Source organism: Diprion similis, chromosome 3 (assembly GCF_021155765.1).
Source record: "Diprion similis isolate iyDipSimi1 chromosome 3, iyDipSimi1.1, whole genome shotgun sequence".
Taxonomy (NCBI): Eukaryota; Metazoa; Arthropoda; class Insecta; order Hymenoptera; family Diprionidae; genus Diprion; species Diprion similis.
Window position 1 is genome coordinate 5,718,297 of NC_060107.1, and position 14,258 is coordinate 5,732,554.

Here is a 14,258-nt window from a genome sequence, read left to right on the forward strand (position 1 = left end):
GATACTGAACAATAACGTAAATTAAATGTTTCCGGCTGACGGCGAAAAAAAAGAAAACGATCGGTATTTAAGAATGTTGTAATTATATATTGAATGATCCAACCTGTTTCAAACAAATATGTATACATGCTTTATCTTACACAGAATAACGTATTCTCGGAACCGATAAGATATTAGACATTGTGTCGATGTATATATATGACTACATATGCATCGACGTTATGAACAAAGTTTAGAATTATACCTTCGAGTTGAAAACTACGCAATACTTAACTATATATATATATATACTATATATATATATATATATATATTTTTTTTTTTATATTATATATATATATATATATTCCATTCCTTTCCTTATTTTCCGTGGAAAAATTATGTTTATAGAATCAATTGCACAATATTCTGGCATTTCTGTATACATATACACGTTTACGTATACTTTTTTATAATATGATGATAAATAAATAAATAAATATTTTTTTTTATCTATACCGCTATCGCGTGCATAATAACTTCTCCTTCGTTGCATATACGTACGTACACACACGTATGTATATTTGCAGAATATTTGCACAGGTGTTACATCATCAACCTGAAAGTTATATTTTATTTTATTCGTTCACATTGCTAAACGAAATTGAAGTTTTTACATGTATCTTTAATACGAAATTTAAGCATTTTTGTTATTAGTTTATTTTGTAACGTGTATAGTTTCGATGAAAGAAATTTTTTTAGTCTCCGTCATTACTTTGTGATTCAGTAACACTTTTACACCATCGCACTTGCAAATTTATATGTTATTCATGTATGTCGTATGCAGAGGTAATAATAAACTAAAGATTTGATGAAGCTACTCGACTTGAAAAGAAAATTTGCAATCGCCTATTGAATTAGTCTCTTCTAAATGGTTGGTGTTTCGTATAATATTATATATCTATATATAATATAGTTTAGATCGGAATTTCATGAATATTTATATCGCATTCTGTCTAGATGTTTTACAAATTAACAATTTTAGGGTGTGAGAAGTATCGTATCCTCCTGTTAAAGAATTCTCAGTAACGTGTGATGTACGAAATTTGCAAATTCAATGGCTTTGTCTAATTTTGAAATGATAGAATTCACGATATGTGGGTATATATACAGCCATGATATGCGATAATTAAAGACAAGCCTATTTTTATTGAATTATATACTCTAACGTTTGTTTACCGTTTCAATTTCATAGTACATGGTTTAAAGATCGCAAGCGAGATTCGGTTGAGTCGGGTTAGGATCATTAACTCTTTAATTTGCATAGATCTTGCACAGAAATGTACAATTCAATTTTTTTTTTTTTTTTTTTTTCACGCATCCTCGTGCAAAGAATTCAATAATGCTAACCGATTAGAAAATTGTACGAAACGAATGAAAATAAATCAATTTTTAGTGTACGTGCAATAATATTATGTTTGCAAAAAAATGTTTCGAGGACAATTGTGTAAAAAAAAAAAAAATTTTTTTCTTTCTGTTTTTACGCAAGAAAGAAAAATTTGCGTCGAAAACAGTAACTAGAATTATAATGCGGATCAGTTTTCCAGCGATTGTTGTACAAAACCCTCGGTATAATTTTTAAATTGTAATGATCGTAAAAGTGAATAGCCAAGATTTGACCTTTGACTTGACGTTCGGCGGAATTCGATTGTTCTTAAATGTATAGTATAACATACCTTTGAGATCATATGTATCTACACACTCGTTCTAATTTTTTTTTTTTTTTTTTTTTCGTTTTTAATAAAATAACTATTATCTTTTCAAGAAGATTGTATTTTTTTAAATTTATTTATTTATTTCTTTATTTTTCTATCTTAATATAACAATCATGAGTGACGTTTGCGGAATTCTTACGTATATTTATTATATACGGTATAGTCGCGTTACAATTTCACAATTTGCAGTTTTATGCTCATCAATTGGACGTTCTTGCGGACTGTTAATGTGTGTACTTATGTATATACACACATATACCATATATGTATACGTGTAATGGTATTTTTATAATATTGCAACCTCGACATACATCGAATGTATTGAGATCGCCTCGGGAATTGATTAAGGACAGTATATTATACATATACAGGTATACCACCTATACCTGTATATATGGTGCGTAAACCGCTTCAGGAGTATTCTCTTTCCTTCTTCCTTCTTTTTTTCACTCCGGCGATTATCAGCGTCTCTTCTTCTTTTTTTTCTTTAGTCTTTCTCTAAGAACCTGCCGTAAATTCGTTGATTTCAGCATCGGTTGTTGCAGCAGGGCAGGTTTTACGTACAGTTTTCTCCTCCCCCTCCCCCCTCCCCCCCCAACCGATTTTTTTCTCTCTTTCTCTTCACGTTCATTTCACACATCGCACTTTGAAAAGGTCTCAGACGTTGAGTCACTCGCTTCGACTTGTATATTAATATTATTATTATTATTATTATATACATAATATACTGAAATTCTGATTCTCTGCAGTCCTTGATAGTTGACGATAATGAAAAAGAAAATGGCGAGGAAGCAAAAAATATATATTATACACGAAACGGCATTATAGACAAAATTGTACACATATAATAATAGTAGTTGTGGTAGTAACAATAATACTAATAATAATTATATATATTATATATATATATATATATATTAGATTATACAAGTGCAGACAGGAATATTGCGGTGCATAAATTATAATCGTTAACTGGATAAATTATAAACAGTCTTTAACGACGATTAACTTACGACAGAAAACTGACCACAGAATGGGACTTTGACGTGGTCTGTCCAGCGTGTGACCGTTGAGGAATTTTTTTTTTTTTTTGCACTTTTCTTCTTTCTTCCTTTCATTCGTATACTCCTTATCTGCAATCGACAGGAAGTCGTGACACTGGTTTAGAAAATTTATCGTCTGTATATTAACAATTAGCATCTATCGTCGAGATGATATTAATATATAAACATATAATTATGTAATAATCAATTATCAGAATATCATTAATATAATCATGTTTACGATGATGCGTAATTATTATCTATACATGTATTTTATACACATGTTTGTTGTAAAGCGTTGAAGCAAATTGAGAAATCATATCGATCTATATTTATGTATGTAATTGAATTTGATCCATGATTTTTCTTTCTTTCTTTCTTTCTTTTGCTCTTGTTTTGTTTCATTTGTTTAACAACCTATACGGAATTTTGTAAAATAATTCTAAAAGTATTTACCGATTATTACTATTGTTTTTCTTATGATTTATTCCAATTATTATTATTATTATTATAATGATTATTCAACTGCGCGGTACTTGGTTCACATCGCGTGTCGTGCATTATGAAATTAGATTAAAAGCAACATCGTCAATCATTATTATACGAGATAGTTATCGTTAATTGCATTATGAATGCAGTTTACGCAATCAATCGCGCACACCTTCACGTGATCCCAATTTCTTTTCTTCTGCCCTTCGGTCCCCCTCTCCCACCATTTTTTTTACACGTTTAATAAACGTAAAAAAAAAACGTTAATAAATTATACACACGATTGATTTGTTGTACTTGTAAATTATTTTTTTTTGTACGAAGAAATATGAAATGTGAAAAGTTTTTTTTTTTTTTCCATCCAAACTTTCCAAGTTTAAATAATTACATGCATATAGTATGTAATATGTGTAATTTTTATGCTACTGATAATATGTTTTAGTCATGTATGTACATATAGTATATTGTGTGTGCAAAGAAACGATTGAATCTAATGTTTAAAATTTCTTTTATTCTCGGTGCTGACATTTCGGGATCCACCTACAGACTCCAAGTCCGGCGTTGATCATTGTAAGTTGAAATATTAAATTTGAACAGCCAAATCAGGTTTTACGTTTTATGATATGTATATAATGTTTACCCGATTGCTTACATCTGACGCTTTATTAATAAGGAGAAGAAACAAAATATTTTTTTACTAACTATTTAGGTTTTCAGAAATTATTATGTTATGTATATATGTACATAATTAACAAATATATGTGGCTGTGTTTTGTTTCAGTTTCCCCCGTTTTGTCCTAAGTATTAATATTAATAATACCATTGTTCCGTGTTTCTTTGTTTCACTTCAACATTCATTATTATTATTATTATTACAACTTGGTGAAAAAATTCATTTGTGAAATTAACAAAAATAATCACATCTAATTATGGGTTGTTGTTTCTTTTTTTTTCTTTTTTTTTTGTTTCCGTTTCATTCAAACGCTTTCCTGCTCCTCATAAATGAAGTCACCTACAGGGACGCTTACGGAAAAATTTTCGGTAATTAACACTGATCACATTACATACGAATACACGTGTAATTTGTTATGTATAATTGTTGTATCTGTAACGATGGTGGTGCGGCTTGCTTGATATTTTTAATGTGGCTATTTATATCCTGGACGATTCGTTTTTTTTTCTACCTTCTGGCTGCCTTCGTCAAACAGAATAGTTAAATAAAAAAAAAAGGTGAAATTAATGCTTGCTGTAATTTTAACTCGCTGTGTCTTCTGGTATATTTCATGTGGGGACTATAATAATCGTTGCGTGAGGATATATATTACCTCTGTTGCAACGTGGGCAGCTTTTTTTTATTCTTTTTTATTGCATTCCTTAAATTGTATATGTATATCTGCAGTGTTTGCAAAATTCACAAACATTCTGCATCGGTCGCTGTGCCGTATCATGTTATACATTTGAAATACTTTTTTCTATCTGTATTTAAAATTCTTTGTCATTGCCAATACCGATACGAAAAATACGAGACCGGTGTAAAATGTAGAAAAAACGTAGTATTGAAAAAAAAAAAAAATTTCCTCAATCATATTCTCGCATGTTTGTAAAACTTCAATATATACACCAAATAAGTAGATTTTCATTTATTGAGTAACAAGATAATTGCCAGCATAATGATTCTGTTAGTGAGTCGGCATTTTTTACTATTGGTAATGAAAACTTGATACGGTATAAGTGTCTATAAAGTCATGCAAGGTAGTCGCATGTGGAATTTTGAATTAATTTTCTTTGAAAAAGGAGAAAATTTTGGTAACATTTTGCACTTTGTAGTCTCGCATTATTTTCTGAACATTGTCATTCACACATTTTTAACTTTTGACTGAATCTGTTCCGCAGGGTGAACTGGAACAACAATTACTGCAAGCCAATCCCATCTTGGAGGCCTTTGGAAATGCAAAAACTGTCAAGAATGACAATTCCTCACGTTTTGTAAGGATAAACTCGCTACTTAAGATTAAAAAAATCGATTACTTTAGTTCACTCAATATTGCAGTGCAACTAATCTTATTCATTTTTTACGCTTCCAGGGAAAATTCATCAGAATCAACTTTGATGCGTCTGGTTACATCGCCGGAGCCAACATCGAAACTTACCTCCTTGAAAAATCCAGGGCTATCCGTCAGGCCAAGGATGAGAGAACCTTCCACATATTTTATCAACTTCTAGCTGGGGCCTCGCCTGAACAGAAAAGTAATTGTGCAATAATCTTCTTACCGAGCTGTTTAATATTGTGATAGAATTATAAAGCTCAAATTTTTCTCATTTTTATTTTCAGAGGAATTTATTCTGGAAGATCCCAAGAACTATCCGTTCTTGTCCAGCGGATCGCTGCCAGTGCCTGGGGTTGACGACTCTGCGGAGTTCCAGTCAACGGTAAAATCAATGAATATAATGGGCATGACGAGCGAAGATTTTTCATCGATATTCAGAATTGTGTCGGCGGTGATGTTGTTCGGGTCGATGCAGTTTAGACAGGAGAGAAATTCCGACCAAGCAACACTTCCTGACAATACCGTCGCCCAGAAAATTTCTCACTTGTTGGGTCTGAGCGTGACAGAAATGACGAAGGCATTCCTCAAACCGAGAATCAAAGTTGGCAGAGACTTCGTGACCAAAGCGCAGACAAAAGAACAGGTCGAATTCGCGGTCGAGGCCATTTCCAAGGCCTGCTACGAGAGAATGTTCAGATGGCTTGTCAACAGGATAAACAGATCCTTGGACAGGACGAAGCGACAGGGAGCAAGTTTCATCGGCATACTGGATATGGCTGGTTTCGAAATATTTGAACTAAACTCTTTCGAACAGTTGTGCATCAACTACACCAACGAGAAACTGCAGCAGCTCTTCAACCACACCATGTTCATCCTCGAACAGGAAGAATATCAGCGAGAAGGTATCGAGTGGAAGTTCATCGATTTTGGCCTCGATCTCCAGCCCACGATCGACCTTATCGACAAACCTATGGGCATAATGGCTCTGCTCGACGAAGAATGCTGGTTCCCGAAAGCCACAGACAAAACGTTCGTCGAAAAACTGGTCGGCGCTCACAGCGTTCATCCGAAATTCATGAAGACCGACTTCCGCGGTGTTGCAGATTTCGCGATAATTCATTACGCTGGTAAGGTCGATTATTCGGCCGCCAAATGGCTCATGAAGAACATGGATCCTCTGAATGAGAACGTCGTCAGTCTCCTGCAGCAGTCTCAGGATCAGTTCGTATGCCACATTTGGAAGGATGCCGAAATCGTTGGAATGGCGCAGCAAGCCCTCACCGACACCCAATTCGGGGCGAGAACTAGGAAAGGAATGTTTAGGACCGTTTCTCAGTTGTACAAAGAACAGCTGGCCAAGCTCATGGTCACTCTGCGTAACACAAATCCGAACTTCGTCAGATGCATTATACCGAATCACGAGAAACGGGCTGGAAAAATTGACGCTACTCTCGTACTTGATCAGCTGAGATGCAACGGTGTTCTTGAAGGAATTCGTATTTGCCGTCAAGGCTTCCCCAACAGAATACCGTTCCAGGAGTTCAGGCAACGCTACGAACTTCTCACTCCCAATGTCATTCCTAAAGGATTTATGGACGGCAAAAAGGCTTGTGAAAAAATGGTGAGTGTTGAGATTTTCGGGTTCGGTTTCGCTGTAGATTTTTACCGAAAATGATGTTTACAAGCTGTATACTCATGTGGAATATTTAATAAAACTTATTCATGTCGCGTTTTTCAGATTCAAGCCCTGGAATTGGATCCGAATCTTTACCGCGTTGGCCAGTCGAAGATATTTTTCCGTGCTGGAGTGCTGGCGCAGCTTGAGGAGGAAAGAGATTACAAGATCACTGATCTGATTGTAAATTTCCAGGCATTCTGTCGCGGTTTCTTAGCCCGCAGGAATTATCAAAAACGTTTACAACAATTAAACGCTATACGTATTATACAGAGGAACTGCGCGGCGTACTTGAAACTTCGCAATTGGCAATGGTGGAGATTGTATACGAAGGTCAAGCCTCTCCTCGAGGTAACCAAACAAGAGGAGAAGCTTACGCAAAAGGAAGACGAGCTGAAACAAGTCCGGGACAAGCTCGAGATGCAGCTTCATTCGGCTCAAGAGTACGAGCGAAAGTATCAGATGGCTATTGAGGAAAAAACAGTTCTAGCTGAACAGTTGCAGGCCGAAGTCGAGCTCTGCGCGGAAGCTGAGGAAATGAGGGCGAGACTGGCAGCGAGAAAACAGGAGCTGGAAGAAATATTACACGACCTGGAGGCACGGATAGAAGAGGAAGAGGAACGAAGCACGGCGCTTACACAGGAAAAGAAGAAGTTGCAGTTGAACATAAGCGACCTTGAAGAACAATTGGAGGAGGAAGAGGCTGCTAGACAAAAGTTACAGCTTGAGAAGGTTCAGTGTGATGCTAAAATCAAGAAGCTCGAAGAAGATCTTGCTCTGTCGGACGATACCAATCAAAAGTTGCTCAAAGAGAAGAAGATTCTTGAGGAGAGATCCAACGATTTGTCGCAAACTCTTGCCGAAGAAGAGGAGAAGGCTAAGCATCTTTCGAAATTGAAAGCAAAACACGAGGCGACAATCGCTGATCTTGAGGAAAGGTTGCTCAAGGATCATCAGCAGAGACAAGAGGTGGACAGGTCTAAACGTAAGGTAGAAACTGAAGTTTCAGACTTAAAAGAACAGCTCACTGAGCGCAAGACGCAGTTTGAGGAGCTTCAATTACAGCTGGGTAAACGAGAGGAAGAGTTGACTCAGGCTATGATGAGAATTGATGAGGAAGGTGCTGCCAAAGCACAGGCTCAGAAAGCTCTCAGAGAACTGGAATCGCAACTAGCAGAATTACAGGAAGACTTGGAGGCTGAAAAAATAGCTAGAAGCAAGGCAGAGAAATTGAAGCGAGACCTTAACGAGGAATTGGAGGCCTTGAAAAACGAGCTACTCGACTCATTGGACGTTACAGCGGCACAACAAGAACTTAGAGGTAAAAGGGAACAGGAACTGGCAACGTTGAAGAAAAATCTTGAAGAAGAGACATCCATGCATGAAGGTACTTTGGCCGATATGCGCCATAAACATTCTCACGAATTGACGGTAATTAACGAGCAGATGGACGCGCTGAAGAAGGCTAAAGTCGCTTTAGAAAAGGCAAAGTCTACCCTGGAAGCTGAGAATGCCGATCTAACCACGGAACTAAGATCTGTTGGTGCGAGTAGACAGGAATCTGACCGAAGGCGCAAACAAGCTGAACAACAGTTGGCAGAATTAAATGCTAAAGTTGCGGAAGTTGAGAGGGCCAAACAGGAACTGGCTGAAAGAGCTGCAAAATTGCAGCAGGAAGCAGAGAGTGTTTCTCAACAGCTAGAAGCTGCCGAATTGAAGGCGTCTGCTGCGTTGAAAGCGGCCACCACTTGCGAGTCGCAATTCACCGAGATTCAGCAGCAACTAGAAGAAGAGACGAGGCAAAAGCTTGCCCTGAGTTCCAAGCTGAGAGCACTCGAAGGCGAAAAGGAGAGTCTTCAAGAGCAGCTGGATGAAGAGGAGGAAGCCAAGCGAGCTTTGGACAAGCAGGTGCAAAGTCTGACCATTTTGTTAGCCGAGGCAAAGAAACGCGGCGATGAGGAGGCCGAGGCTGCGGTGGCTCTGGAAGAGGCAAGGAAACGTTGCTTGAAAGACATCGAAGCCCTTCAAAGGCAAGTTGAGGAACTACAAGCGGCAAACGACAAATTGGACAAGTCTAAGAAGAAGATTCAAGCTGAATTGGAAGACAGTAATATCGAGCTGGAAGTACAGCGGGCTAAGGTGATAGAGCTGGAAAAGAAACAGAAGAACTTTGACAAGGTACTTGCGGAAGAAAAGGCTATATCTGAACAGTACGCCGAACAACGTGACGCCGCCGAACGGGAAGCGCGAGAAAAGGAAACCAGGGTACTTTCGTTGACCCGTCAATTGGACGAGTTGAATGATAAGGTTGAAGAACTTGAGCGGGGCAGACGGGGACTTCAGGCCGAGCTGGACGAACTGGTGAATAACCAGGGTACCGCCGACAAGAACGTACATGAGCTCGAGAAAGCTAAACGGGCACTTGAGTCCCAGTTAGCTGAGCAAAGATCTCAAGTTGAGGAGATGGAGGATGAGCTTCAGTTTACCGAAGACGCAAAATTACGACTAGAGGTAAATATGCAGGCACTCAGGGCGCAATTCGAACGTGACCTCCAAGCCAAAGAGGAACAGGCTGAAGAAAAACGCAGAGGTTTAGTCAAGCAGTTGCGAGATCTCGAAGCCGAACTTGAGGATGAGAGGAAACAGCGTGCGGCAGCCATTGTACAGCGTAAAAAGATGGAAGCCGATTATAAGGACATCGAACAACAGCTGGAAATGCATAACAAGGTCAAGGAAGATGCTCTTAAACAGCTCAAGAAGCTTCAGGCACAGATCAAAGACTGTACAAGAGAAACTGAGGAAGCCAGAGCTGCGCGAGATGATTTGGCTGCCAATGCCAAGGAAACCGAAAGAAAAGTCAAGAGTTTAGAAGCTGAACTTCTGCAACTTACCGAAGATTTGGCAAGCAGCGAAAGAAATCGGCGTACCGCTGAGAGCGAGAGGGATGAATTTCAAGAAGAAATCAACAATAATGCTAATAAGGGTATAATGTGTTTTCTGTTTTACAATTTTGCAATTTGTTTAGTTTCTAATAGTATTTTAAGAATGTTCTTAATAAAGCAATTTTTAATTATTTAAGGAACCTTGCTACTGGACGAAAAACGTAGATTGGAAGCTAGAATTGCGACCTTAGAAGAAGAGCTGGAGGAGGAGCAGTCTAACAGTGAGATCCTGATGGACCGAGCCAGGAAAGGCCAGATCAATATTGAACAGCTTACGACAGATTTGGCTACAGAACGATCGACGACCCAAAAACTTGAAACTCACAGAATGTTACTGGAGAGGCAGAATAAAGAATTGAAGGCGAAATTGGCCGAGCTGGAAACTGCACAACGTACAAAAACCAAAGCAACGATTCAAGCTTTGGAATCTAAGATAAATAATCTTGATGAACAGCTTGAAGCTGAAGGCAAAGAACGGTTTGCACAGCAGAAAATCAACAGAAAGTTAGACAAGAAGTATAAGGAGGTGCTTATACAGCTCGAGGATGAGCGAAGAAACGCTGATCAATATAAGGAACAGGTTGAAAAGGTCAATGTAAGAATGAAGGCTTTGAAGAGACAGCTAGACGAAGCTGAGGAAGAAGTAACCAGAGAAAAGACTCAGAAACGAAAGGCACAACGGGACTTGGAGGACATGATGGAGTCTCACGAATCGCTGACTCGTGAGGTTGCCAACTTGAGGAATAAATGGAGGTAGTTATACTCCCTTTTCTACTCTCTTAAATTTTACCATTTGTGTATTAGAGGGTGGCTTGGTGATTACTATTCAATTTACTTGTTGATATCCATTTTACAATGTATATCGTCGATTGATTTTAGTTCCTACTGATCTTGGAATACAGGCAAAAGAGCAGTCGCTGCTTCGATAATACAATTGAAACCCAAGGTGCATTTCGTCGAATTGTAAATTAAGTTATCAATTTGTGATATATGTATATCTCCCCATATACTTAGGAATCAATGACGTAGGTGATTAATCAGGTGATCATCGTGAAAAAGAATAATTACTTATCGTTGAATGAGCTCACATCCCAATCCTGATAAAGAATATTTAGAGTAAGTTATCACGTTATCTCTTGAACAAGGTTAAACGGTTTTTCCAATTATTCAACCTGTAGGGACATATTACGATTCGTAATGTTAGAAATAAAAAATTTGATCCTGACTGAATTTTTATAAGCTTAACGAATCACGACTGAATTAATAACTGATTTTATATATGAATTTGCATAACTGATTAGCTGTAAGTTGGGAGACAATTTTTATCTATTGACAAGTTGATGATTGAACATTCGAATATTAATAATGCCCAGTTTATATTTGATTTATTTCAATGCTCGTCATTCATTTTCATTATTACATCGTAACTCTATAGGTCCGAAATGATTTGCTTCTCAACTGCAGGTAATATGTAGGAAAAAAATAATTCCACTGTCTTTTCTTTGAAAAGTAGGCTGATGGTTTTATGACTACCATCTATACCCTCTCATTCTGTTGCTGATATTTTCCTATTTTATGTGTCAAATCCTACCAGTATATAATAATGTACGAAATTGTAACAAATCAAATATATCGAACGTTATTGCATATTTTATTTCTCTCTCTTTTTCTTCTTTCTCTTATTCCTCAATATAAGAGAATGCTTATTATCAGCGAAATTTGTTTAAATGATATTTGTTTCAGCGTTTGAAAATATTGAAAGTATAGATGAATACGTAATACTTGAAAAAGCTCTACATTATATGATATCAGACATTTGTGATTTTCTATTCAATTTCTGTGTCGATTACAAGATTTATGATAAATTTACTTGCTTACATACTCTTTCCCTCTCTACCTTTGGGGTAAAAAAAGGAATGAGAAATGCAACAGGCGGAAGTCGCGTGACGCTGCAGATACAAAAAGCAGGCTATTTTTAGAATGAGGTTGATATACCATGTAGACATTACCAAGCGTAGATATCTTGGATATAGAAGCAGCGATGATATTAGATCCAGTACTTTGTCTCAAAATTGTTGAACAATGATTGTTTTTATTATTTTTTTTTTTATGTCCCAAGTATGGTGGGAAATTTTTAAATTTCTTACCCATAAAGAGTAAGACGTTTGACTAATTTGAATTTACATTTTTTTTTTAAGGCGAACACCAGGAATGAGTCTCAGCTCTACTACTCGTCTTACGAAACGAGGTTCCTCGCAGACCTGTGGCTCCGGTGACGATTCAACAACCCAGGATGAAAGTATGGATGGCGAAGAAGCTGCGAATTAAAGTGGCCAGTGATCTTCCTGTTTAACAATACAATACAATATACTGTTATTATGTCGTAACGCATAATACATACAGACCATCTGGAGATATGAAAATAATGGTCTTAAAAAGATATATGATGATACTAGAGTTAAGCGAACCATTTGATGATTCGTCGATTAGCCATTTTTCAACGATAGAAAAGATATACAATTAATAAAATGGTTTGCCATCTCCGAGCTAATGTTGAATTAATTTTTGTAATTTTTTTTTTCCACCGCGAATACAGTCATAGGTATGCGAAAGAGAGTAAAGAGGGTAGATACATAGGTAGAAATAGAGTTCAACAAAAGGCTTCAATCTGAGTTGCCATTGGAAAAAAATGCGAAAAAGTAATGAGAATAAACAAGTTCTTTGTTTTTCATGAAAGAAAATAGAGAATTGAAATAAAAAAATCTACAATATGTACATAACTTTACACCTTACTAATGAGATCACGAATTGAATAACGATAATAATTATAAACGAAGGAGTACGAATTTTGATGAATTGAAAACTGAACCATTTGATCCCCGACTCTTTAATAGTAGCAATTGCATATAGACTTCAAAATTTGTAAAACTTGAATTAAGTTTGATTTAAAAAATTTAATGAAGTAGGTAAAAAATACTGCATAATTAGAGGAAGAAACATGAATAACACATTTAGTGTAAATCGTTGATTACCGTAAATTATTTCGCATATATTATTATGATTATTAAATATTTTAATAATTGACCAATAATATACACGCGACGCATCATTCACGGGCTAGTAGTTTCATTTTAAAAGGTTTTAGGTCTTACGATTCTTTCAGTATTTTTCTTCTTCGTTAACAATTTTTTTTTTCCTGTTTTTTCGAAGACCATTTAGTATACATACCTACATACGCATTTATATATACATATATTATTATTATGATTATTATTATTTTTGGCATGATTATATAATATATTTCATAAAACCATAGAATAAGTCCTTTATATATTATTCCGAAAAAAAGCAAATAAAATACTTAAAAATTGTTATCATTATTTATATATTTTTAAAAACTGAATACAGTACTTAATCGACATTTAATTTTCCCATTTCTGGGATCATGTCATTTCCTAACCTTTTGAAATAAAGTTTCACCAGGTCAGGCATACAAACACATAACGTCATTCAAAAGCAATTGTGGCCAAATGAGAAAAGAATGAAAACGAAACAGGATTCGCAAGAAGTAAAGTAATTTGAGTGACAAAAAATTCAGATTAACTTGTACTATTGGACAAATAATAAGGATTATTACCCTTGAAAAGTGAAAGAATAACTTTTTATACAACAATTATATCGTAGTTTGTGTATTTTGAATAAGAATTAAACGTGCATTTTTATACAGTAAGCATTTTACAAGCTGACGTTTAGAATGTTTTACACTTAGAAAGGGGTGAAACATTTCATTACCTCTTAACGGATAATATATTTTTTAACGAAAAAGGCGAGACAGCGAGAAATATTAGTATTAATCAATGTGTAAAGACATTTAAGTAGTCATGGAAAGGATAAAAAATCGAAAAAATATAAATTGATAGAATAAACGAAACAAAATAAAACAGGAAGTATCCAAAATGGCATTCTCCAGGTTAAGAATTTAGATGGAGTAATTTTAGAACGTTGTAATGTTTGTTGGTTTTGAGGAGAACACAGAGTTATTGGATATAGAGGTGGAGTTAAGTTTTTATTAGTTTAACCAATGATGGATAATTGATGTCGTCACCCCACTCAACTAATGAATGATAATGGCAAGGAGATTTACTGAAACTCTAAATCCACTATCTCCCAAGTCTGAATAGTAGGATCTTTAAGAGTATAACGTGAAAGAGTACTGAATGAGTAAAAGACCAAGAAGAACATTTTGTGACTCCGTTTTCCTAATAATGTATAATATAAGATACAGCACTCTTTTCCTTTACTCTTCA

At 36.0% G+C, this 14,258-nt stretch overlaps 1 protein-coding gene across 3 annotated transcripts in view; it reads left to right on the top strand.

The window, feature by feature from the left end:
• LOC124404599 (myosin heavy chain, non-muscle) overlaps nucleotides 1-13,485 on the top strand; it is a 38,378-nt gene extending 24,893 nt beyond the window's left edge. The window contains exons 4-11 of one of the 3 annotated variants that reach the window (XM_046878885.1): nucleotides 3,833-3,856; nucleotides 4,295-4,327; nucleotides 5,180-5,272; nucleotides 5,371-5,533; nucleotides 5,619-6,955; nucleotides 7,073-9,992; nucleotides 10,089-10,704; nucleotides 12,150-13,485. In XM_046878885.1, the coding sequence (XP_046734841.1) occupies nucleotides 3,833-3,856; nucleotides 4,295-4,327; nucleotides 5,180-5,272; nucleotides 5,371-5,533; nucleotides 5,619-6,955; nucleotides 7,073-9,992; nucleotides 10,089-10,704; nucleotides 12,150-12,279 (5,316 nt within the window). In that variant the 3' untranslated portion in view covers nucleotides 12,280-13,485. Of the gene's footprint in view, nucleotides 1-3,832; nucleotides 3,857-4,294; nucleotides 4,328-5,179; nucleotides 5,273-5,370; nucleotides 5,534-5,618; nucleotides 6,956-7,072; nucleotides 9,993-10,088; nucleotides 10,705-10,830; nucleotides 11,364-12,149 lie in introns of those variants that run through there. The other 2 variants (XM_046878887.1, XM_046878886.1) reach the window with 2 other exon arrangements.
• Nucleotides 13,486-14,258: the final 773 nt, after the last annotated feature.